The sequence below is a fragment of the Alternaria incomplexa genome (assembly GCF_024043165.1).
Source record: "Alternaria incomplexa strain BMP 0042 chromosome Unknown scaffold_11, whole genome shotgun sequence".
Classification (NCBI taxonomy): domain Eukaryota; kingdom Fungi; phylum Ascomycota; class Dothideomycetes; order Pleosporales; family Pleosporaceae; genus Alternaria; species Alternaria incomplexa.
In genome coordinates this window covers 1,455,456-1,481,162 of record NW_026249860.1, presented here as the reverse complement: position 1 = coordinate 1,481,162, position 25,707 = coordinate 1,455,456, and the positions used below count along the sequence as shown (strand labels likewise).

The 25,707-nt window shown below is 49.3% G+C and overlaps 8 protein-coding genes across 8 annotated transcripts; 6 read left to right on the top strand and 2 right to left on the bottom strand.

Moving 5' to 3' along the window:
• Nucleotides 1-1,665: 1,665 nt before the first annotated feature.
• On the top strand, nt 1,666-2,912 carry J4E90_007889 (uncharacterized protein; the record flags this gene model as incomplete). Its single annotated transcript, XM_051437419.1, has 3 exons — nt 1,666-1,959; nt 2,006-2,247; nt 2,303-2,912. 3 exons carry the CDS (start codon nt 1,666-1,668, stop codon nt 2,910-2,912), a joined length of 1,146 nt encoding a protein of 381 aa, XP_051289165.1.
• A 2,818-nt stretch (nt 2,913-5,730) lies between these two features.
• On the top strand, nt 5,731-6,537 carry J4E90_007888 (uncharacterized protein; the record flags this gene model as incomplete). Its single annotated transcript, XM_051437418.1, has 3 exons — nt 5,731-5,868; nt 5,920-6,042; nt 6,091-6,537. 3 exons carry the CDS (start codon nt 5,731-5,733, stop codon nt 6,535-6,537), a joined length of 708 nt encoding a protein of 235 aa, XP_051289164.1.
• A 543-nt stretch (nt 6,538-7,080) lies between these two features.
• On the top strand, nt 7,081-9,066 carry J4E90_007887 (uncharacterized protein; the record flags this gene model as incomplete). The annotated part of the gene is made up of 1 exon (XM_051437417.1): nt 7,081-9,066. The coding sequence occupies one exon, from the start codon at nt 7,081-7,083 to the stop codon at nt 9,064-9,066; it is 1,986 nt and encodes a 661-aa protein (XP_051289163.1).
• Nucleotides 9,067-9,266: 200 nt separating this feature from the next.
• Nucleotides 9,267-10,915, bottom strand: J4E90_007886 (uncharacterized protein; the record flags this gene model as incomplete). The annotated part of the gene is made up of 2 exons (XM_051437416.1): nt 9,267-9,829; nt 9,880-10,915. The coding sequence occupies 2 exons, from the start codon at nt 10,913-10,915 to the stop codon at nt 9,267-9,269; spliced, it is 1,599 nt and encodes a 532-aa protein (XP_051289162.1).
• Nucleotides 10,916-17,331: 6,416 nt separating this feature from the next.
• On the bottom strand, nt 17,332-18,459 carry J4E90_007885 (uncharacterized protein; the record flags this gene model as incomplete). The annotated part of the gene is made up of 3 exons (XM_051437415.1): nt 17,332-17,566; nt 17,614-18,230; nt 18,349-18,459. The coding sequence occupies 3 exons, from the start codon at nt 18,457-18,459 to the stop codon at nt 17,332-17,334; spliced, it is 963 nt and encodes a 320-aa protein (XP_051289161.1).
• Nucleotides 18,460-19,258: 799 nt separating this feature from the next.
• J4E90_007884 (uncharacterized protein) lies at nt 19,259-21,274 on the top strand (the record flags this gene model as incomplete). Its single annotated transcript, XM_051437414.1, has 1 exon — nt 19,259-21,274. The coding sequence occupies one exon, from the start codon at nt 19,259-19,261 to the stop codon at nt 21,272-21,274; it is 2,016 nt and encodes a 671-aa protein (XP_051289160.1).
• Nucleotides 21,275-22,757: 1,483 nt separating this feature from the next.
• Nucleotides 22,758-24,456, top strand: J4E90_007883 (uncharacterized protein; the record flags this gene model as incomplete). The annotated part of the gene is made up of 3 exons (XM_051437413.1): nt 22,758-22,896; nt 22,947-23,340; nt 23,391-24,456. 3 exons carry the CDS (start codon nt 22,758-22,760, stop codon nt 24,454-24,456), a joined length of 1,599 nt encoding a protein of 532 aa, XP_051289159.1.
• Nucleotides 24,457-24,811: 355 nt separating this feature from the next.
• Nucleotides 24,812-25,702, top strand: J4E90_007882 (uncharacterized protein; the record flags this gene model as incomplete). The annotated part of the gene is made up of 3 exons (XM_051437412.1): nt 24,812-25,291; nt 25,344-25,486; nt 25,540-25,702. 3 exons carry the CDS (start codon nt 24,812-24,814, stop codon nt 25,700-25,702), a joined length of 786 nt encoding a protein of 261 aa, XP_051289158.1.
• Between the last annotated feature and the right edge of the window lie 5 nt (nt 25,703-25,707).

Below are 25,707 nucleotides of genomic sequence, written 5' to 3'. Positions count from 1 at the left end.
CTGATGTCGCATGGGCGTTCGTCTGGCTGCATCGCTGACGTAGCGCAAACTTTGTAACCGACTCTGTCCGGGCACACCTCAGCTGTAGGATTCCTGCCGCACCCCGCGTTATGCCGCTGCCAGCACAATATCTGCACGGGATCACGGTTCCTGAGGCAGTACTCGAGTTTGAAACGGATGTTACCTCACGAATGATCCTTCAGCAAATCTTTCCCACGCGAAAGACACATGCTGCATTGCTTGGTATGCCAAAATGGCATATGCATCGCGATGTTATGTGACGCCTGATCGGTGACAAGACTCAGCAGTACACTCAGCAGGCTTTTGTTAGGCGAGATGATCTCGCACGGTGTTTGCGACGCACAAGAGTGTGACTACAGCTGCGAGGCCTTCCGCGCCTGTTGAGAACACTTCAGACACGGTAGACTCGTGGCGTGGCGTGGCGCCTCATCAGTACAACCGGAGTTTCTTTAAACGCGAGGTTCACAACACGGACAAAGGCGGCCCGCCTTACAAGCACTTCACGATGTATATTTCTAATCAGTTATTTCCAGGGCCTGTCCTGAACGGCGGACCAGAGCGCACCAGGTTGGTACGCGGTAAGGCAGCTAAAGATGATAGAGTTTGAAGTCCGATCCGCAGGGATGCTTCCGAACATCAAGACTCGCCATCTTCTGCTTTAGTGTCGCACTAGGACTACGGGAAGATTACACCACACAAATTAGCCGGTATTTGGTGGCTTTCGTGCATGACGCTACCAACTTCGAGTGGTACCCTGTCCAGGTTCTATTCCGTGCTGGTGTACCCCTCAGCATGTGAAGATATCATCTTGACGCGGACGCACAACTTCACCAGTCAGTACCCGGGGCGGAACGATTTGCTAAGGGTACGGCCATGAACAGCAATCCTAGTCGACCATACAAGGAACAATCGCAGTATGCTCGCGCCAACAGCTTCGTGCTGAGCTCTCCCCTGATCATGAAAGCCATCCCGTACGGACTTAGACTGCCTGATCATTCGGCAACGGACGTCGTGTATTCGACCAAGACGAATTCTTGTGTAACATTGGGTGCGCCACGCGAAAGCTCGTTCGTCAAAGCACCTGCATGATCTTAGCCCGGCGAACCGAGGGACGAGTTCCTGGTCTGGGAGACGTTCATTCGGTTGGCGGCAAAGATCAGCATCCACCATGAGAAACGCATAGACTGCATCATGCAAGTGAGTCCGTATAGCGTCTTGCTTACTGCAGCGGTTCGCCATGAGAATACCCCCTCAAATCTAGACTATTTGCGCGTTTAGTGAGGAGTGTCAAGTCTCATTGGCCCGAGCCAACTTCTTGCCGTCCGCTAAGTCTAGCTCCTTCGTTAGGCACAGCATCTCCCCAGATCTTCCCTACCGCGGCTTCCAGGGTCATGTTTATCCATCGGTTTTAAGTTTCGGATACCTCCTCAAACGACGTAGCATCCCGATTCTGTGTGAACTGGCGCACTAGCTCGTGCAGCCTGCAGTGCAGGTACCTCTGGGCGCAGTGCCTGACACATGTACTCTTCCACACACAGGGAACCGCGAATACATATGTAAAGGATTGCCTTGGTCGCTTCATCGCACCTGTCCGACACATCGACAAGCTACCTGTGGCATCGTCTGTACCTTTTCACAACCACCATGGATCCTTTAACACCCGAACAGTCGGCTGCCTTGGCCAAGGATGATCGGGGTCCACTCACCAAGTCTATCGTCGTTGCTTTTACATGCATCGCAGTGATATGCGTTGGCCTACGTCTCTTCACTCGGCTTCGATACTTGGGACGATCATTAGGATGGGAAGACTACACCATCGTAGTCTCCATGGCTCTCTCCATCGCCACCGGTATCCTTCAGGTCATGCAAGCAAACGCTGGCAACGGCAAACACGCGGCCCTCATCGAGTTCCCTACTGGAGTTGAAATCATCTTGAAGGTGAGAAACCATCCCTTCTTCATACTATCAAGCTAATGTATCCCAGTACCTGTTCTGGAGTATCATCTGCTACAACGCCAGCCTCATGTTCACCAAAGTGTCTATTCTTCTGCAATACGGCCGAATCTTCACGGTGCGAGAGATGCGCATCCCTCTCCACATCGTTATGGCCGTGTGCATCCTTTGGGGTATATCTACGATCATCACTTCGATCTTCACATGCGTCCCTATCCACGCCTACTGGAAGATTCTTGAGCAGCCGACTTCGAAGTGTATAGACAACAAAACGTGAGTGTTACCAAAGATTTTAGCCCTACGACGTGCAATTCTAATCTAGTCATAGGATTTGGTATGTGAACGCCAGCATCAACATCGTGACCGATCTTCTCGTCGCCTTCCTCCCCGTTCGAGTCATCTGGACCCTGCAAATTGCTATGCGTCAGAAGGTTGCTCTCCTTGCTATCCTCACTATCGGTTGGTTCGTGTGTGTCGTCTCGATCCTTCGGCTCCACGCCCTCGTCGTCCTGGTTGCCCATCCCGACGACAACACTTATTACAGTGCACCAACAGCCTACTGGTCCGCGATCGAGATGAATCTTGCTATCGTGTGCGCATCACTTCCTGCACTCAAGCCACTGGTCGTCAAAATCATCCCCGGCTTCTCTTCATCGCTCAACGCCAGCAGAGCAATCTACGGAAATGGCACTGGAACTGGAGCCAGCACGAAGCAAATTGGTGTCAGGAGCACAGCAAGACGCATGGACGATGATTTTGAATTGGGTCGACCTGGTAGCACGACACCATACCAGACAACTTCTGAAGAAGGAGGCATGTATGGCAAGAACATATACGTTTCGCGACATTTCGAGCAGCATTTCGAACAGAGCTCGCGCATCAGCGACAGCGAGAGCCAGAAGGATCTCGTCGCTGAGCCAAATTCGGTACTTCACTGAGCGATTGTTACATAGAATTTGACATCTTTCTTCCGAAACTTGCTGATGCATGAACCCGTCTCCTCTCCTCTCCACTTCCCAGTCTGATGTTGAAAGCTCTCAACGGAACAGCGCACGGTGCCTCGCGACGTGCCGCCTGCCAGGGAACGCATCTCGGTTATCATCTCCTGAGCCCGCAGGCGCAGTGCGCAAAGCGCCTCTTTCCTATACCCACCACTCGTTCATACAGTCGAACTCCGGCGCGCGCTGAATGGCTAATGCCAGTCTTGGCCTCCACTATTAGCCGTGATCATGGACGCGGGCGAGAATGCAGCGCCACCCGCCGGAAGGCTTGAATTTGATATCCTTCAAGTATAGCCCCAAGGCCCAAGGGGTTCTTGGTTAGCGCACTAAGGTACGTACCTGAGCGCTGGGCTATGATACCTGGGAATGTCGCCTGCCTAACTTGGCAAAGCATGAGGCCTCAACATCGACGGACGCTTTGAACCGACCTGCCGCCGTCATCTGCATGACACGTGAGCCACGCGTCTGGCGGAGATGCTCCCTGTGGCACGCAACGTCGACGATGCCGACGGAGCTGTCGATCATCCACCGGCATCTCCACAGGCATCGCCCTCTAGCCCGTTCGAGCCTGGCACCTCGGTAACGGCCCGATTGCGCGCCAACATGCCGGTCGCTTCTTATACCCGTTGCCTTCCTTTCGCGACCGTGAATCGCGTATGTACTTATAGCAATCTCAATCGGTCCGCGAACCGGATTGCTGGTCGTTTCCATACCTGTCGGAGAATGTTCCGAATGATCGGCGCTCTGCCTCCCGGGCGTCTTCGCGTAGTTGAGCACAGTAGCAAAACACCTCGTGTTAGACGAATCGCATCTCTCATATACATAGATCGGAAACCGGCAGAAGAAGGGCCGGTGACACTGGATCTCACCAGTGTACCGGGTTTCATTGATCTTGACGACTGACGTGCCTTAGCAGATCAGAATGGAAGGACAGCAATGTTCGATGTGTCAAAGGGGCAGCTTCTAGTGTTTCCAGGAGGACACTGTCTCGAGGAGATCCGAGTAGGTTTGTTAACGCGCTAATGTTCTGTGACGCTTCCCATCACGCCTCAACGGTGACAATTCACGAGATCATCGACTTGAGATGTACGATGTTTACTGATCAATGGGAATCTTGGTTTTGCCATGTCAATAATCGTACGATATTATACCCAGAATGCGAATTTGATCGGACTTCTGCACCGTGTCCTATGGCGAAATATTCCGTGAACATGTGCCCAGGGTCGTGCAACAATCACGTACATTCACTCCGTCCAGGGCTTCCTTGCAACGGCTTCCTATCCCAAGTATACCCAGAGCTCCGAGCCGTCCTCCTAGCCTGTCGTTGTTTGCGAACTCAAACACAGCCCGATCGCAGATCTGACATGTCATGGCACGGCGAAAACACCTGTAGCGTCTAGCGGGATGCGAAAATCGACGAAGCTTCTATTTAGATCGCGTGTAATAAACCTTCGCGATATATCCGAACTCTATTCCAGACATTACACACTCTGTGCCGCCGTGTTGGTTATGCGGTTGTCGCAACATTGCGATCGACAAGAAGAAGGCGCCTAGCATAACCACTAGAATCTGTTTAGAGATGCAGGGGAATAGGTGTACCACTATCGAGCTTCTGGTCCTTTGTCTCCTTGATATCGAGACCAAGGAGACAGCAGGCTGGTACATCCCGAGGTCCCTTACCTTCTTCACGAACCCAAAGTACCTGGGTATCACGTTGAGGGACTCGCACTTGAGCAAGAGCTCAAGCTTTATCATTGGTCGGGCCGCTCGCTGTAAGATTTAAATAAGGTGGCTGGTCGAGTATCGCGCTCTATCGTGGCGTTGAGTTTTGCATCATCCAGCAAGACTACCTAGGTAGGTACCCAGGTACGGCTCGGGGGCTATCATCCGGCATGGCAGAATGCTTGTCTTGGGGTTGAGGCACACGATAAATCAACAATGACTAATCTTTGCACAGTTGCTACCATGTAGGTACCTGGGCATGTCATGATAGTTCGCTGGAATCCTTTGCCGTTAGTGTCGATGACGGCCTTGGGCAGCGGGGAAGTGCGCGACCCGCTCCGGGCCTTGAGCGCCGCTGCATCGTCCCACCTGGCCGTCTACTTCCTTTCTTCGCATCACTCACAACCACATTCATCAAACTTCAATATCGTATGCGACAACGCCATAGCCATTAGGAGTGCACCTGTCTCCCCCTGTCACGCCTTGTGACGTGAACATGTCGTTGTCATTTCTTTTCGGCGCGGAGCTCGGTGGGCCGCACTGGTTGCATCGCATATAGCACCTGTTTATTCACCTCAACTTGGCCGTCGCATCTGCGTGGAGCGATGCATTCCAGTTGGTACACGAGTACACCAAATATGGAGGACCTTTTCCTCGATATCTCCCGTTCGTGGGTCTTCTCGTGCAAGATTGATCCTCATATTGCGGGGTGCGTCATATCCAGATGAACTGTGGATCCATGGAGCGACTTTTGAGGCCATTGTCCGTGGTTATTTGGCAGAGCGAGCTCTGATTACTGGAATCGAGCCCCCCAGAATCACCGAAGAGGCTGTCATCACCGCCAACTAGACACTATACCAAGACCTTCAGCTAGACCAGCCGGCTTATTCTTGGGATAAGAGGAGCTGAGCTCTTCGGTGTATATTTCTTGATGATTTCGAAGGACACAAAGATTGCACTACATAGGCGTTCGATAACAATCTAGAAGTTGCGCTCCGCCCAACACGGTACGAAAAGTATACACCCTACCAACATGCACGTCACCATCCGCTCGGCATGGCTGGCTATCGCAGCCTTGGCAGTAACAGCATCAGCAACTCCAATGGAACTAACAAATCGCCAATCGACGGTGAAGATCATGGCTCTCGGCGATTCGATCACCGGTAGCCCAGTATGTACCCTGCACCAATACTACTGCGATACGTACTTAACCACAACTTAGGGCTGCTGGCGGGCTTACCTCTGGCAAAACCTTCAAGAAGCCGGTATCAAGAACACCGACTTTGTAGGCAGTCTGGCTGGTCAGGGCTGTGGCTTTCCATACGACGGAGAGAACGAGGGACATGTAAGCTTATCATCACGCACCCATTGCATGGCTGATCCGGAACGGCAGGGCGGCTTTCTAGCAGTAAATATCGCGAACCAGAACCAGCTTCCCGGTTGGCTCTCATCCGCCAAACCCGACATCGTCATGATGCACCTCGGTACGAACGACGTCTGGAGCAACCGCTCGCCCCAAGAGATCACCACCGCATTCAGCAAGCTCGTAGACCAGATGCGCGCCTCGAAGCCCACGATGAAGATTCTCGCCGCGAAGATCATTCCCATGAACCCTTCGAACTGCGCTGAGTGTGGGCAACGTGTCGTTGCCCTGGATACTGCGATTGAAGCATGGGCGGCGACCAAGACGACTGCAGACAGCCCCATCACGGTCGTAGACGCGTGGACTGGGTTCGACACGAAGACTATGACTGGCGATGGCGTTCATCCGAATGATGCAGGCAATAAGAAGCTTGCTGGGACGTGGTTCCAGCCGTTAGCGGACGCCATCAGAGGCTGATATACCTGCACAGTGTGTGGAGTCTACTTATGGGAGACGGTGCTTGTTGTCTTTCATTGGCCGCAGACGTAGTAATAGCGCTGATGCGTGAGATTTTGCGAAGCGTTCGATGTATGCAGGCTCTGCGCGCTGCTTTGTGCTGCGCCTCCGCTCTGCAAATAATACTTGTTGTACAACAATCGTACAAACAATCTCCCCTCCGGACTCCGAAGCACCGAAACCCCTCGCACGTATTTTCGTGCGATCTTTGATCATGTGGGGTATCGTCCCATGATGCTGTAGCTGAAGGCTCGGAAGTGCCAAGATGTCCGAACATGAGGCTGTCGGCGATACTTCGTAGCAATCAGCCACTCCAGAAACGCGTGTACTTTCCTGTCTAGGGAAGACATACAGCATCACATTCGGCCGGACGTATGCGCCGAACATATATGCTTCGCGCGTTACGGACGTAAAGAACATCGGTATGATGGATGGTTTCTTATATATGGTATCAAGACCGACCATGAACATGCTCACCATCAAGTTCTACATACCAGCTTCTCTATGTCTGCCTCTGGAACCACTATGCTCATGCGAATACTCACCGCGGCAGCGCTGTATGCTGCAACAAACGCCATACCGGCACGACAGCCATCCTTTGCGGACACCGTGTTCCACAACGGCTCCATCTACACGCTCGACGCGTATTCGTCAAAGGTCGAAGCGCTGGCAATTAAAGACGGCATCATCACCTTTGTCGGATCGAACGAAGATGCCAAAGTACGCATTGGCAATGCGACTCAGGTAGTCAATCTCCAAGGCCACGCTGCCATTCCAGGCTTGATCGACTCCCATATGCACATCCTCGGTGGCGGCATCTATCTCCTCAAATGCGACCTGAACTACCAGCCGCTCGATCTACCTGGAGTTCTTCAGCACATCCAGCGCTGCATTGATGATGAACCCGACAAACCGGATGATGCTTGGATGGAAGCGGTGAACGTGGACTACTCGACTCTCACCTCACGGAGCGGAAAAATCGACAAGACAAGCATCGATGTGCTGAAGACGAAACGCCCTGTAGTCGTCCGCTCAAGCGACTATCACACCATCTTGGTGAATTCGCGGGCGTTGGAGATATCCAACATCACCGCTGCGACTCCGAACCCATCCAATGGCGTCATCGAACGGCTACCCGGAAGCCAGGAGCCTTCAGGCGTACTTGAAGACAATGCTTCTGATCTACTCGGCATACCTCTGCCTTCACCAGAAGAGGCCGTGAAGGCCGCTCTAGCTGCTATGCAGCTACTGCGCCAGTCCGGTATCACTACCTTTCAAGAGGCGATGGCTTTGAAGGAGTACGACCAGGTGTTTCAGGCTGTCCAGCAGGGAGGAGGTCTGAGCGCACGAGCGTTCTTTGACTACCGTGTTGATGCTCCAAGCTCCGTCGCCGAAGTGCCTGATCTGGTGGCCAAGACTGTCGAGGTTATTCGCGGGTTCGACCGCAACTCTACAATGCAACCTGCTCCATCTCTCAAATGGCAGGCCGTTAAGGCCTTCTTGGATGGTGTCATCACTTATCCAGCAAGAACGGCAGCTCTTATTGAGCCATATTGGAGCTTGGTAAATGGGTCTAACACGACCTGGGCACCAGACCCAAGCACGCTCAGGAAGACATACTGGGAACCTGAGATCCTCGCAAGTACTCTCTCGGGCTTCTTTCTCGCCGGTATAGACGCACAACTCCATGCCGACGGCGATCTTGCTGTCCGAGTTGGTCTTGACGCCGCCGAATCATTCCGCAAAGCGCATCCCGGACACGACTTCCGCCTTGGCCTAGCGCACGACGAGCTTTCTCACCAGGACGACTGGGGCCGTTTCAAGGAGTTGGAAGTCGATGCCATCATGAGCTTCCAGTGGTCGCAACTCGCCCCTTCATACCTCCCAAACACGTTTCCATCGCTAGCCGAATACCGCCGCCAGAACTTGCAAGCCTATGCTGAGATCGAGAAAGCCGGTCGGCCCGTTACCTACGGGAGTGACTGGCCAGTCGACCCTCTCGACGAGTTCCTCGCTCTGAAGATAGCAGTCACGCGTTCAGGTGATCCTGGTAATCCACATTCCTCGGCATCTCAGGGCGCTCCTTACAATGGCACGTTTCCTGGTGAAGGCATCTCCCGCGAAGCTGCTCTTCGCGCCATCACTATCAACGGCGCCAAGTTCCTGAGGGCCGACAAGTATATTGGATCCCTGGAGGTTGGCAAATTCGCTGATCTGATCGTTTTGGAGAACGACTACTTCACTGTGCCGGAGGAGATGATTGGTCGCCAACGTGTCCAGCTCACGATGGTGGGAGGTGAGGTGGTGTATATTGCTAAAGAGGCTGATCAGCAGTTTGGAAATATCACTGCCAAGTATCCTAACGATGACAAAGCGAGTGTAGCTCTGGATCGCAAGGCAATCGGCGGCTTGGACCGCAAGCAGGTGTCGATGAAGGGAGCCGTGAATGCGGCGAGACTGAGGAAGAGGAATGAGTGCGTGCACCATTGAAGGGCGTAGCCACCTGGTGGTAGCATGACCCGATATGTCTATGGCGATTAGATCATGTAGCTTCACGGAATTAGCATTACGAATAGAACATTGTTATAATGTGCTGATTAGAGTACTTCAAGAGTGACATGATGTATGCCTGAATTGCGGTGCAGGTTGTGCGATAAGTCATCCTCAGACGGGACAATGACCTTGTAAGACTACCGAAATTGGGCATAAGCGAAATGCGCCGGGGTCAGTACAGGCTGCAGTTCGCCATAAGAATACAGGCCCATCATCATGCCAGTGAAAGGCTGCCCAATGTCTGGGTTACGCGTCATGATCTGGGTATCAATCTCGCCCAGCCATGTCCATTCAGCGCTCTGCTGTGCCCCATCGCCGACTTCCCGATAGCCAAACCGGTAGGACGTAGCAGTACTCTCGATAGTGAGTTTTACCTCACCCTTCTCTGAGATGGGTTGCTCCACAGTCTCCATGTCTGGACGGGTAAGTCGAATGATTCGTTGAGGCTGACCATTGCGATCTGCAAAAGCAATGCCAATGCTAGAGTAGCAAGTGTGATTCCAGTACAATACAGTTCCAGCCTCGACGCGTGAAACGTTCGGTTGGAAATCTAGTTGGGTCTCCCACGTCACCGGCCAATGTCTTTGCTTTCGCAGGAATAGCGTTGGACATGCGGGCATCGAGAGGGTGTATGGGCCGCCATTTAGGGTAAGAGAATCGTGTCGCGATGTCATCGAGTAGTCTTTCTTCATGGGCGTATCTGTAGGCGTGTTAGGTTCGCACCGTATGTCGGCTTTTTGGATTGCTTACTCTTCCTGTACCAGCCAAGGCCGAGCCTAACCCCGCCGAAAACGTCCCTCCAAGCCTTGTCGTCATCAACAGTGGACTCTTTCGGCCCGTTCATCTGCAGTGTGACTGGTTTCCCTTCGTTGAAGATTGGCCAGTCGTTTTCCCAGCGAATTGGGAGTAACATTGACTCGCGACCGAAAACCGAAGTTCGCCATTCGTCATCTTCCTTCCTCGGTCGCACACCTAGACACATGGCCCACCATTGGCCTTGGGTGTCCTCAACAATATCGCAATGGCCAGTATTCTGGATCTCGTCGTCTGTTGTGTTGCGCCAAAGCGGGTTGTGCGGTGCTTGCTCCCAAGGTCCGAAGGGGCTTTCCCGGCTCCGGCTCACATATTCGCAGTGCCCAGACTCTGTGCCGCCCTCCGCGGTGAAGAGATAGTAGTAGCCGTTCAACTTGAAGAGATGAGAGCCTTCTGATATACCGGATTCCGACTCCCGAACCATCTTAGGCGTAGACTTCAACGTACCAGATTCCAGGTCAATGGTAGATATATGTATCGCGAAGTCTTTCAATTTGCCCCCAGGAGTCCGGTCAAGCTTCCTATACGTAGAAGACAAGTATACCTGGCCATCGTCGTCCCAGAACAGGTCGAAGTCGAAGCCAATCTGGTCGAAGTACACAGGTTCGGACCACGTGCTGTCGTTCCAGATGTTGGTGGTTTTGACGTAGAAGCCTCGGGGCCATACTCGATCGTCGTTTTGCGGTCTGTATCGGTCGAAAGAGTTGGTAATGATATAGAATGTACCCTTATGATAACGAATCGTTGTTGCCCAGATACCGCCTCCCGGCTCAGGAGTCTTGATATCTAGTTGTGACTTGCGCGTGAGAGCATGGCCGATTAGCTTCCATTTGATGAGATCCTTGCTGTGATATATGGGCGCGCCAGGAAAGTATTCGAATGACGAGGTGACACAGAAGTAGTCGCTACCCACGCGAATGACGGACGGGTCTGGGTTGAAGCCAGGGAGAACTGGGTTGGTAAAAGCAGTCATGGCGAAAGTTGCTACCCGAATTTTGGTTTGGGGGAATTCAATGTGGGATGAGGCTCAAAGGCTTGAGTATATACGCCAATTGCACCGCGGCTGCCATCTTCCGCTGTGAGCCGCATGCCGCGTCTGCGGATGAGGCTGAGACCATTTTGACGGCCGACGAGTGGGAGCCCAATCGCGTAAAAGTACGGTCGCGCGTTTTTCCTCGAATCACAATATGTGTGGATGTATCCCGTGATGTTCCAGGCCTTCCGAGGAGCTATCGTGAGAGAAACACGGGGGAGATGGAGGATTGAGGGGTACAGTAATCGGGCACTAGGTGAGCCAGTTCAGCCGATGAGCCACCCTAAACATCAAAACACCCTAACTATCCTAACCTTGCACGCGCCATAACTCTATAAATATAGACCTAATTTAGAAAGTAATTAAAGATATTAAATTGCGCAAAGACAGCGCATTTTTTAGCTATCGCGAAGTTGTAAAACAGTAGAGTTATAACTAAACAACGTTATTACAGCAGCATTAGATAAAAACACGCCTAAATGTAGACGCTATACTTACTTAACGCTCCTTTAGTCTATAATAAGAGTAGGAACTTGTTATATATATTAAAAGATATACAAGAAGAAAGTTGCTACTAACGTAAAAGATAGTATAAAATTTTGCTAGTTTAATTAGAAAATACGCAGTTTCTTAGAGCTAGGTTACGCAGTTTCTTTACTATTATAAGAACGTAATTACACTTAAATAGAGCGCCTAAATTAACTAACAATAATACTTAGCAAACTCTTTATTTAAGTATAAGCTATACTTTAAGATACTATATTTAAGAATAAAATACTATAAGATTTAGCTAGAAAATACCTATAATATAGATAAGAAGAGCTTCTTTATTAGCGTTACAAAACTATTAAAAAAAGTCTTTACTAAGGCATTTTAGGCATTAAAAGAAGTCTAAACAACTATCTAGAATAGTAACAGAAAATAAATTACGCTATTAGCTTACGTATACGCTTCTAGAAAGGTACTATTGCTAGTTCTAATATACTAGAGCGTTTCTAGAATTTAATTAAGCTAGGTAGACGCTGTAGAGGTCTAGAAACACTAGGTTTTCTTCTTAAATTTAGCCTTAGGCTAGAGTAGTAATAAAATTAGATTATCTTAGCTTTAGAATATATTTAACTGCGAAATAAGTAAGAAAGCAACTTAAAATTACTATCTTCTTATTCTTAATAGCTATAGCAGTGTTACGATCTAACCTAAGAGGCACCCCGGGGGTCAGCGTAATCACTTTGAAGGATCGTGCGGCACAGTCGTAGGAGCGCGGCACAGGAACTGCGCCGCAGTCACGTAACTGCTCGTCTACAAGCAGAACGACGCTAGTCCTATAACGAGCGCTCGTCTACGAGCATAAGCAGTTAGACTAATAACTAGTAAGACACATTACTGCTCGTCTACGATTACTTACACGCTCGTCTACGAGCGCAACACTTATTAAAGTATATAGCTTAGACACTAAACCCTTATAGCTTAGTGTGTTTAACTTTGTATAAGACTCTAGTATTTAATTTAAGGATTATACTTCTTTCTTAACCCCTTGTAATATTACATCGTTCTACTAAACGTGCTATTACACCCTTGTACTATTACATCAATCTACTAATTATGCTAGTATACTAACCCGTCCTACCTTACTCACTCACTCCCTAAGAACTAACTCTTAAGTTATCTTAGGACGACCTTTACACTTTAAACACCCTTAAGATAAGTAATACTAAGATAGACACCTCCGCCGCTTCCTACGCTATGAAAGTTACTAGCAAGAGTAACAAACCTAACATCTACAATAGAGAACGCTACAAGCTCAAAGATTAGCTACTCTAGGTCAACACTTACTTCTACCTTAAAGGCGACAAGGTTAACGACAATAACATAGTTGTTTAGGCTACTACGTTCCTACGAGGCAACGCTAGAGAGTAGTCTAGGCTAATTATCTGTTAATACATAGACAACGCCATTAAGGATAACAACAATAAGCATCTAGTCGAAGACTAGGACGCTTTTAAGATTAGAATGCGCGAAGTCTTCTTACCTTACTAAGAGAAAGTAATCGCTAAGCAGAAGATTTAACAACTGCGCTAAACGCAGTCTGCTGCTAACTACACTACTCTGTTCTAACAGTACTAGGTAGTTATTAACTAGGACGATAACGCTTTAATGCAGATGTACAAACAAGGTCTTAAACCCTAAGTACAAGCAGAACTTATAAGAAGTAGGACTAGCATTAACACGCTTTAAGAACTTAAGAACAAAGCTATCTGTATTAACAACAAACTCTACAGACTAAAGCTAGAAGAAAGACTATTTGCACAGGGGACGCAAGTACTAGAGAACACGAACAGGAACGCCCAGGTTTATACTAAACCTCGCTGTTCGTACTCTAACTAAGGACGTTAACGAAGCTATGTACCTAAGATCCTAGGGTTGTACGCTACTAATAGCTACAAACCTATGCACCTTAATAATCTTAACAAGGGACCTAGACGACCTAAGTTTTACGATAAGAAGTAGAAAAAGAAGAACTTTAACTGCTACGCCTGTAGTAAACTAGGTTACATAGCAAGGGACTGCAAGAGCTAAGGCAAGGTAGTACGATAGCTAAATGTCCTACAACCTGCAGACTCTAACGACTAGAGAGCAGTATAAAGCATTAACTACTGTCCTTAACGCAAGCAGCTACAAAGCTTAACTAGCGGACTAAGTAACATGTCTATTATAACCCCTAACAAAACTACCTAAGAGGATGTCTCTTCGGACGAGTGCAGCACCTCTAAAGAAGAATCTAAGAAACCTATAGAGGTTACAGAAATTAACAAAACTAAGTTTAGAAAGATAGATCTGTTTAAGAACAATAACAGACTATCTACGCTACATGTTTAAGAGAACTAGATGATCTAACTCTTGTTACAAATTAACTAGCTACTGCGACATCTTAATAAACCTAATATTAAGTATGCCTACGAGACCCCGGACATTATAGCTAAGATGCGAGAGGACTATTATTACCTCTCCTAACAAGCAATAGAAGACAAGGAAAACCTTCTACTACACATCGTCGATATTATTCCTACCCCCAAACAACTAGATTAGATCTAGCGAGCTGTTGAGAGTTACGAGGACCCTACGATTAGTAACAATAAAGTTATTATCTAATGCCCTAAGGGATTGGACTTTAAAATTAACACGCTACTCGTATACTTAGAAAGACTTCTAAAAGAATTCCCTAAACCTAAGAACTTCTTTAACAAATTTAAAAGGTTTAACGAATACTACAATCTCCTAGAGGAACTTAAGAAGATAGGCTACGATAGCAAGAAGATATGTAAGTAGACTATAGACGCTATATTATTATAGAGAGAACAAACTACGCATTATCTCGCGGACGAAGAACAAGAGGAAGCTAAGGCGGCACCTCTAAAGTCTAAGAAGAAGTAACCTACAGAAAGGTGCCTTACAGAAGTCGAATACTAGATAGATTACAGGAACTCCGCACACGATAAACTTTCGTAGATAACGTGTGTAATAGACTTCTGCTCTATCTACTACAGCGATAAACAGGGTGCAGGATAGAACTCTAGACTAAACAAGATTACACTAAAGTGCAAGTAGTCTTAGTTCGAATGCACTACTAACGTGTGCCTAGTGCACCTATAGGACAAGCGAACCGCCTCTTATTTTCCTAGACACGTCGACCTACAAGAGATCCTCTAAATGCAATTAGTATTTTAGAAGGACGTTAGAGGACAACTAGCACGAGAGTGTAACTAAGACAACTAGTACATCTGCTTACACCCTAACTGCGACAAACACATAATTACTAAAGATTTCTACAGATTTAGAAAGGCTTTTTTAGACTAAGACTCCCGACAGAAGGAGCTAGCAAGGAGATTAACAGCATAAACTTCTTAGAACTTATTAGGCTTCCGGCGAAGCTTAATAAAGTATAGATAAAGGTATTTATAGACTTAGGAGCTTAGGCGAGCTATATCTCTGCACGAACAGTATTTTAAGCCGGGCTTAAACCGCGCAGAAAGAAGAAGAGTTACACCCTATTTGTTGCTAACAGGCAACCTATGCTAGGTGAAACAAAGATTACCTACAAGGTTACTAGAGTAACGCTTAACATCTATAGACATTAGGAGAAGCTAGACCTAGACGTCTTCAGATTAGCTACCTACAATATTATATTAGGCCTACCCTAGTTACAAGAATATAACCTACGAATTAACTAGAAGTTAAGGGAGTTCTTGTTTAACTGCTGTAGATTAGACGCAACTACAAGCATGCCTACGCATCGCACAAAGCTAATAGTAGATAAGAGGAAGATTAACGTAATTGCAGCAAAGTAACTAACCTCGACTAAGAACGTCTTTAAGAAACGAAGGTTCAACTTAACAGATACGGGAAAAGAATTACCTAATTACAAAGTTAGAGTTCTAGAGAAACGCGTAACTCTAAGCATCTTAAAAGAGTATAAAGAATTTAAACATCTCTTTGCGAAAGTAGTAGATAGCAACGCCTTACTAAAGCACTAAGATTAGGACCACAAGATCGTCCTGGAAGAAGGAAAGAAACTACCCTTCAGACCGATCTATTCCTTGTCAGAAATAGAACTTAACATTCTAAAGAAGAAGCTAACAACTAACTTAAAGAAAGGCTACATTAGACCCTCTACTTTACTAGCAGGATTCCTAATACTCTTTGTTCTAAAGAAGGAAGGAGAACCACTAAGAATGTGCGTTAACTACCGAAAACTTAACAACATTACGGTCAAGAATCGATACCCCCTACTAAACGTGCTATTACACCCTCGTACTATTACATCGATCTACCAATCGTGCTAGTACACTAACCCGTCCTACCTCACTTACTCACTCCCCGAGAACTAACTCTTAGGTTATCTTAGGACGACCTTCACAAGCAGCTACGTAACGCGCGAATTTATAGAGTATTATAACGCCTACTAAATTCTACTATTAGTATTTTCTCTATACGCAACCTACAGTCTCTAGCTACTTAATGTTATTATCTTTACGCTTTTAGTAAGGCACTACTCTTTAGAACTTAATTACTATCTCTAGCAATTACTAGAGCTAATAAGAGTAATAAAACAGAACTTCTTTATTATCTTTTAGGCTGCCTAGAGCACTATAATAAGGTAGAATCTTATTATACAAAGCTTTAAAGCTACTAGAGTATAGCTAATAGATATAGAGATTATACTAAAGCGCTTTAACTCTACTACTTTGTAATAAGATAGAAGTCTAAAAATTAGAGATAATAGTAATAGTAATAGCTAGAACAAGCTCTAAAAAATTTAGGCTATTATAGTAGTAGAAAGAATAAGTTCTAAAGCTAAACGTCTTAGAGTCGCACTTTATAGACTATAAACTTAAAATAAGCTGCTTTACGTTAAAAACAAGGCTTTTACAACTACGCTTTTAGCTAGAAAAGAGCGTATAAAGCAGAGTAAGACTCTTAGACTTTACTAGAATACTTAGAATTAAGGTAGCGCTTAATTCTAGAGTCTCTAGAGTTTATAAGCTACCTAAAAGCGCAAGACTATAAAATAGAATAAAGCTAAGTAGCTATAACTCTAGAAAAGTCGCAATAGAGAGATTAAGGCAGCAGTAGTAGTATATAAAAAATCTATAGCTAAAAAGGTAAAGGCGCAGTAATAGCATAAGCGTAAGAACGCTAAGATAGTAAAGAAAGTAAGAGCTAAAGAAGCTACCCGCGTAAAGAAGCTTAAATTCTAATAATAAGCTGTTACAACACTAAAAAAAGCTTAGAATAGGTTAAGTATAGTCTTACAAACAACCTTATAAAGCGCTATTAAAAAAAAAGCACTGCGTTATTATATTATTAGGCGTAGAAATAGTATTACGCCTACACTAGCGCCCTCTCTAGCACTGCTTAAAATAATAACACGCAGCTAGTAAATTAAGACACTAGCAAAATTTAATTAGATAGAAAGTTTTATATATATCTATAGATTAATACACTAAAAAATCTCGCAATAATTGCTTTTATAGGTAGCTGCGCAGCCTTATTTCTAAATTTAAATAAATTTAGTGGGGTGGCTCATCGGCCGAACTAGCTTATCTAGTGCCCGATTACTGTAAGGCTTGGCGGGGCCAAGGCGTTCCTTCACGGGCAAATCTCGGGTCTCCCAACAAAACAACACGCCCGTCTCGCGACACACGCGGCAGCCGGCACTGCCTCTGCACTTATCCAAAAACATCATGTTTGCATGGAAGCGAGTATGCCGAATATGCGCTTTGTGATCGCGATACAATGGGTAGCGCTTACATTCCCAGGCGCGCTCACATCTACTTAGTTATGCTAATAAAACATCCTCAATAGGTGACTGCCATACCACCAGGAAGCTCCGTCAGCCAGTCACCGCTCACTCCGACATCTTCGACCGCCTGTTGCGGCTTCTTGCATTTCATTGAGTCTTGCGCAGACTGGATCTTCAACACCTGACAGTTGGCGTTCGCACACTTGCCGCTAGGCAAAGCATCCATGGCTTTCTGGAGCGAGTCGTCTTTCCAGCCAAAGAGGTAGTCACCATGCTGTCCGTAGCCCGTCCTGTCTCTGGTCAGTCATCTTCAAAGAAGCACAAAGAGGAGGCTTACCCATCGCCAAAGCTGTACACGAACGGCTGCTTGTTGTTGCCGTACCATGCGTTGTTCTTGTACCGGCCGGTGTCCCACATAATCTCGTACATCACCTGCGGGATAGCTACCGGGTGTGTACTGGGACAATTTGGGGTGCCTAGACCTCCGCCGTTGGAGTATGCGACGTGGCTCTTGTGATCTGGCGAATCGAGGTTCTTCCCATCCCAGCAAGACGGAAAGATGACAGTCGCTCTGATGCCACCAGGACAGTACTTGTTGGGCAGTTCTGCGGTGTCTTTCGCGTCACATGGTGCAAAGCCTTCTCCATTTTGCAAGCATCGATGGCAGATGCTTGCGCGATTGGGCTTCTTAGCCATGGGGTCACCCGCAATCATGCGGAACCCAGGCTTGAACGCCGTCATCTTGTTGTTCTTCGCGGAGTACGGCATGTAGTACACCGTCATGCCACCGTCCTGCTGGAGCCCTACGTTGGCGAATTGTGGCACACGTTGGAATGTGCCATTCTCGGGCGATTTGAAGTAGAGCGAGGCAGTCCAGTAGTTGCTGAAGTCCTCGCTGTATGTGCAAGACGTACAAGTCGAACGTGTCGGAGGATCAAAGACACCAGGCTCCATCTATGGTCTGTCAGTGGACGTGTCGCTCATGAGTCAGGAGGAGTATTACGGTGAGATTGAAGGAGTTTCCTCCGATGATCTGATGCGTGTGTGGCGAGGGTCGTTGGCCGGGGTTTACCAACGGATCGGCCCTCTCAACGGTGAGCTGCGAGCAGGCGAAGCGCAGCATGTTCTGCGCAGAGACGCATTGCGTCAAGAGCGCGCTGGCGAAGACGGTGGACCAAATCATGACGACAATGGTATGACTAGCTAATGGTGAGTTGCGAAAGCCATCAGGTCGAAGTTACGACGCTTCTTAAGCCAAGGAGGCTTCATGACGTCCATCCATGGTGGAGGCTTGTTATCAGTGAGTATATTATGGTGTGACGGCAGTAGTACTTCTCCTCCCGTTCATACCAATGACAACGCGACAGTTCTTCCAGTCGTACATCTTGTGACGTTCGTTCCACAACGAAGCTGTGGCGATTGTTCGACTCGATCATTTGGATGAAGTCGTTAATTAACACAAGTTACCGGCAGTTGCAGCTACAATACCGAAGGCAAATCACAACAAGCTTTCGCTCCCGAGACTGCCGACAGGGATGTTGCAGTACAAGATCGGTCATCGTACAGGTCTGATATAGATTGCTGCAGCCATCGGCATGTCTGAAGCATGGGGGAACAAGTCCAGGGCAAGAGAATCCGGTAGAGAATCTCGGGAGTTGGTACCGCGAGTGGACGTCGCACGGCAGCGGCCTCTGTCTTCGCTCTCTCATCCTTCCAACTGATGCCATGGACTTTAAGTTCAGAATAGAGATGAGGTTGTCAAAGTATCGTGTTGCTTTCGGCGGTTTTGCTGCAGTCCGGCTGCGACTGCCCCATTGAGCGGGTTGCGGGGGTGAACCGAGGATGTCTGTGACATCCGAGCGCCAATACATCTACACCATTAAGCTGGGCACCATGTGCGTCGTGCAAGTATCGTCTCTTCTCTGGAGACAGGTACTTCTATCCGTCTCTACTTCAATTGCGTATCTGCTTTGCATGCCAGCATGACGCAACAGCCACCTCAGGCTTCCTCCTCAACAACAGGCTTCTTCCAAGCCCTTCCGGTACTTCCGCCACAATACACGAACCCAACCTCACTACCAGAGGCTTTCCGCAGTTCGCACTCGAAGTCGACAGATGCTTCTGACGACAAAGTGGTCGCGCGGATATTGGATCTCTACCTACCACAGAATGCAACGGAGGCTACCCAGCGTGTCCATCACCTAGCACGTCTATCACTTAATCCATCTATTTTGAAGTACGCCACGGATGCGGAGACCAACCACCCTGTACTGCGTCCGCTATCTACCTTCGGCGCGGAAAACAAGAACGATCCGTTGTGGACGACGACAGGATGGCAGAAGCTAAAGGAGATCGGCTATCGTGAAGGTGTCGTCTCGGTAGCTTACGACAAGTCTCATCGCCACTTCAATAGACGCGTGGGACAATTTGTCGGAGGCCATGTATGGGGCCCGACTGGTACCATGACCGCATGCCCTCAAAGCATGACCGATGGCGCCGCGACATTGTTGAACAAACACAAGAACGACGAAGATGGCGATCAGCCGGGTCGAGGCGAAGTGCTACGGGAAGCGTATCGGCGAGTGTGTAGTCGCGACCCTGATGTGGCTTGGACAAGCGGACAATGGATGACTGAACGATCTGGCGGAAGCGATGTATCCGGCACGGAGACACTTGCTCGACGCATGACACCGCAGGAGCTGGAAGAAGATGCAAACCAAGGAAGAGATAGCGATGCAGTTGGTATGCAACTGGGCTCCTGGAAGATACATGGTTTCAAGTGGTTCAGCAGCGCAACGGACTCAGAGATGGCTGTACTCCTCGCGCGAACAGACAAAGGCGCTCTGTCTGCCTTCTACATGCCCATGCGACGACGCGTGGGCGCGCAAGCGCTGGAGAGTCATACCGTAAACGAAGAAGCCCCGCCCCTCACCGAGCTCAACGGCGTTCGCATCCAGCGTCTGAAGAACAAACTCGGAACCAAGTCACTACCAACTGCGGAGCTCGAGCTCAACGGCGCACGCGGTTGGCTCATCGGTAAGGAAGGTCAGGGTGTGAAGGAGATTTCCGCCATTCTCAACATCACGCGACTATATACCGCAGCTGGTAGTGTAGGAAGTTGGGCTCGTGGTCTGGCGATTTCCCGCGCCTACAGCAAAGTACGCAAAGTGCGCGGCGGACTACTCCAAGACAACCCAGCGCATCTCGCATGGATGGCCGAAGAAACAGTCAAGTACTGGGCCGGTGCGCACTTCACCTATCTCGGCGTTGCTCTACAGGGCGCTTTGGAACAAGATTGGCACGAGATGGTCGCGAATACAAAAGCCGTGCATTTGATCCCGAGCGACAAAACCACGGTAGCGGCTTTACTGAGATTGTTGCTGCCCGTAATGAAAGCTCAAGTCAGCGTCGCATCCGTTGATGGCCTGCGACAGTGCATGGAGTGCCTTGGTGGTGTCGGGTACTGCGAGAACAACGAAGATGGCGGGCTGATGAACATTGCAAAGATTTACCGCGACAACCTCGTCAATCCGATATGGGAAGGCACTGTCAGCGTCATGGCAGAAGATGTCGTTCGGGTACTCACTGACAAGAGAATGGGCGGCGGCGATATCATGAAGAACATATTCACACCGTGGGTCAGGAACGTGCTCGGTCGATGTGCTCCCATCTTCCAAGATCAAGTCTCGATTGTCGAAGAGAGACTTCAGGCGCTCAACGACGTTGTTCATAATGCACAGAGAGAAGAGCTGCTATACCGTGGACGAGAAATTCTACAGCATCTCGAAGCCATCGCCAGCAGCGTCGCGCTGATGTACGGTGCGCAAGCAAACCCAGACCCTGTTGCACAAGAGATCGCAGCACGATGGATCCACCTGAAGGCACTTTCACCACAAACGCATCCGCGCTCTCAAAATTGGAAAGAACTGTCGAGTATGGACAAGCGCATCTTCCTTGGAACAACGGAAGTAGCCGTCGGTGTTTCAGCAAAGCTCTGAGGCAAGTGTGGTTGCGAGGGATGCGATTGGTTGCGCAACAAGCTCTGGAAACATTCAGCTACTATTGGTAGGATACCAAAACAAAACCGCGCTTAAAGTTGACCGCGGAGTCAATTCATCCAATGCTTCATCTCGTGAAACTATTGAAGTGGGGTTACTTTTGCTGTCAGCTATCGATGTACCAGATGTTGCGGCACAACTTTCCTGCAAGGTAGAACTGGAGGCGAGGCGTGTCCTCGATTATCACGAGTTCTTATCGGGATTGCATCGTCGCGACTTACTGGCGCATCTATCTTCATCTTTTCGCAGACATGCATTAAACAGACCCCTAGAATCTGATCGTACCTTTTCCTCATGCGCCCTGCAGTACCGTGTATACCAGATACGCAGAACGCGGCGGTGCGCTCGAAACGGCACTTCCGCGACAAATTCGGCACGACCCGCAATCTGCAAAACAAAACATTCCCGCCAAGTCTTCCGCAATAGTCCAGCACCAAGGTTCAGACCAGACAGCTGTTGTTCGAGTAGCCCTAATAACTTTGACGTGGTGTTTTGCCTAGTGGCGTCCCCGTAGCGGGAGTCCGTCAGCGCGCGCATCCCCACATTCTCCGGTGCCAGGATGCGACCTCCCGAATGGTGCGCCCGCCACCAGCACGATGGGTCTCCACTTCCAATGCCGAGAAGAGTAAAGCTTCTTGATTATTATACGACCTTGCTGGCGATGTTGATGAGATACTGGAAAGGCGAAGATACTTTCAGCGATGCGCCGAGAGACCTACAACGTCGAGTTGCACCTTCTGGGTCGAAGAGAAGCAAATAACACGCTAGAGCCGATGCCAAACGAATTGCGTCGGAGAGGAAGACTACTTCATGCCATTGCAACAGTATACTATGGTTCGGCTGAAGACAGGGTAAAATGCGCCATGCACAAGCTTATTGATAAGGTTCTTCGGACGTCAGCCTTGTACCTCGCATCATGCAGGTGGAGGGATAGGATTGGCGGGTCGAGCAACTGCACGACAAGCAACTTTCCCTTCCTCGCGGACCCAGCGCATGAAGTTTGCAGCTCGAAAAGCATATGCAGTCCCTGTATCAACCAGCCAGCGGTTCCCCAATGATCGTTTAGCAAGGATATGTGAATGCGCTACGGAAGTGCGAACAGGTCCAATAATCGTCTTGTAGGCACGAATGTCGTTGGTTTCACGACACCATCATTCGCTAATATAGCCAGATGTTGCGTTAGTTGACACGACTAGTTCAATACATGGATCAACGGTGACTGCTGATCGTCGCAGCAAATGGTGTCTCACTACATGGGCACTGGAAGCCGAGTGATGCATCATCCGCGGGAAACTAGACATCCATGAACCGTGGAGCGCAACATTGCCGAGCATGGAGGGGCGTATAAGTTGACAGGCTCGCCGCGCGTTCGGTGCTGGAAGGATCAAGACACGGAAGATAGACCGCGACAAACGACTTCGAGATGGCGACCAACCACAGCGATGTTGAACTTATCCCTGGTACGGAGATTATCAATGAGGATAGCTCCGCGCAGACGACGCTCATACCCAGGCCCTCTTCTGATCCTCGCGACCCTTTGAATTGGACCCGGAAATGGAAGCGTATATTGACCCTTCACCAACGCCTGAGTCTTCGCTGACAGATACCACAGTCATGGTGATGGCCTCACAATGGCTCTTCACCTGGATCTCCGTTACCGGCGCACTATCCATTGCGCCAATGTTCCCTCTTCTGGGCGCCCAGTTCCACCTTAACAACAATCAGTTGGCTATGCTGACTGGCATCACCGTTATCACACTCGGTTTCGCCAACTTCATCATCGTGCCGCTCTCCAACATCTTCGGTCGACGCGCTATCAGCTTGACCTTTTCTGTGTTCATTCTTTTGTCATGCGTATGGCAGGCGATGGCGACCAGTCATAGCAGTCTGCTGGCGGCGCGTGCGGTCAACGGTCTGGCCTGTGCGACGAGCGAGAGTATTCCTGTGCAGATGATTGCCGATGTCTTCTACCAGCACGAGAGGGGTCTCTGGACGGGTGTATACTTGTAAGTGATGCTTCCTCACGCGGTCGAACTTCTTCTCACGTATAATGCAGCACCGGCTACTTCATGGGAGCTTTCTTGGGTCCGATCATGGCTGGTTCCATGGCAGCTCATTATGGCTGGCAGTCGTTCTTCTGGCTAGAGACCGCATTGTCTGGTGTTTCGGTCATTCTGATCGCACTCACCTTCCCGGAGACCAAGTACCATCGCGGCAACACAACGGTCCTCCAAACCACCAGCAGCAATGTTAGCAACGAGGACCAGACCAAGCTCGAGAAACAAGCAACGGAGGCCGGTATTCAAGACTCAGAGCGGAGCTCACTCGAGCAGCCCATCACTGTGCAGGGACGCCCATCTCGCGCGCAGTTCATGCCGTTCATGAAGCCAGATGCGAGGTGGAAGATGTTTGTTGTACGCGACACCTGGACACCCATCAAGGTCTTCTTCAACCCGATCATCCTATGGGCAGGTTTGATGCTTGCTGGCCCAGCCGATATCCTCCTCTTCTTCAATCTCACCGAGTCACCTGTCCTCGCTGCACCTCCGTACCTGTTCAAGCCGGATCAGGTTGGATACACAAATTTCGCGTTCGCGATTGGCGCCTTGTTCGGGTTGGCAACAGCAGGTCCATACTCCGACTGGGTATCTGCCCGCGCAGCACGTAAGAATGGCGGCGTGCGCGAAGCGGAGATGCGCTTTCCGGCATTGTTCATCTACGTGGTAATCATGATGCTCTCGATCATCCTCGGTGGTGTTGCATACCAGCAGCAGTGGGCGTGGGGTCATATCGTGGTTTGGGGCTACGGGCTAGCTGGCCTCAGCGTCACCACAGTACCCACTATTGCCATCGCCTACGCGATCGATTGCTACAAGCCCATCTCCGGAGAGATCATGGTCGTCGCTACAGTTTGCAAGAACTTCATCGGTTTCTCGTATAGTTACTGGGTTTTCGACCTTGCGCACGTGAGCAAGAATGGGTGGATTACCCCCGCCATGGTCATTTTCGCTTGCGCAATGGGGCCTGCGCTGTTCGTGTTCCCGTTGTACTTCGGGTTGGGCAAGAGGATTAGGCGATGGACGAAGGACAGTGATGTCCATCGCATGGAAGAAGTGATCTAGATGGTCAGTGGCAGCGCGTTGACGCGTTGATGCGTGGGGAGAAGCTGCGTTTGCAAGGCTTTTGGAAGGCGTGGTCGTGTGCCATGGCTGTCATAATAGGTCACAATATACCCATTTCTTTTGTTAATTCTGTATTCCTTTCCCTTTGCGGTCTGTTGTGCAATGAGATGTCGATGATGGAGATGAGGTGGCGCCGAAGAGGACGCGCTCAAAAGGGTACCGCCAAAAGTGGGTCTCGTCTTCGCGCTAACCGTTGACGTCATCCCAAGTTTTCCACCAGCGGGCAACGCCAATAGCGTATGATTCATCTATCAATCCGCATCCATACATCAATTAATATCAACACCAATCCAACATGTCCATTTCCACCCTCCAAGACAAAGTCGCAATAGTGACCGGCTGCAGCTCCGGTATCGGCCTAGCAACAACGCGTCTCTTCCTTGAGCGAGGCGCCTCGGTTTTCGGCATAGACATTGGCGCACAGCCGCAGAAGCTCGCGGAAGACTATTCGACATTCACATTCTACCAGACTGATCTCACCGAATCTCAAGCTGCGGAACATGCAGTGGCGAAGTGCGTTGGCAAGCACAACCGCATTGATGTGTTGGTCAACTGCGCGGGCGTGAGCGATGGCTGGAGTAGTGCGGACACGATTCACGAGGAAGAGTGGGAGAGGGTGATGTCGATCAACTTGACAGTACCTATTCGCATGATGAAGGCGGTTCTTCCGGCGATGAAGGAGCAGAAAGGTGGTGCCATTGTCAACGTGGGTAGCAAAGCGGGGACTTCGGGGGCGAGTGCGGGAATCGCGTATACTGCTAGCAAACACGGTCTGGTAAGAAACAATCTTCCTTAAGCAATAGCGGTTTTATGCTGACAGTTGATAGGTCGGTGCGACGAAGAACGTGGCCTGGCGCTTCCACAAGGAAGGCATCCGGTGCAATGGTGTGCTGCCCGGCGGTGTTGCGACCAACATCGCTTCGTCGGTACAGATGGAGCACTTCGATTCCGCTGGCTTCAACGCGTTCTTGTAAGTTCTGATGGGCTTCACCTGCACGTTTCGGCCGTTGCTTACTCATACAGTCCCATCGTGCAAATGCACGTATCGAAAGACAGTGAGGGTACACCGGTTCCCTACATCGGGGTAGACAACGTCGCCCGTGGCATTGCTTTCCTCGCTTCAGAAGAGTCGACTATGATCAACGGCGCGATGATACCAATCGATAATGCCTGGTCTACCATATAGCATAG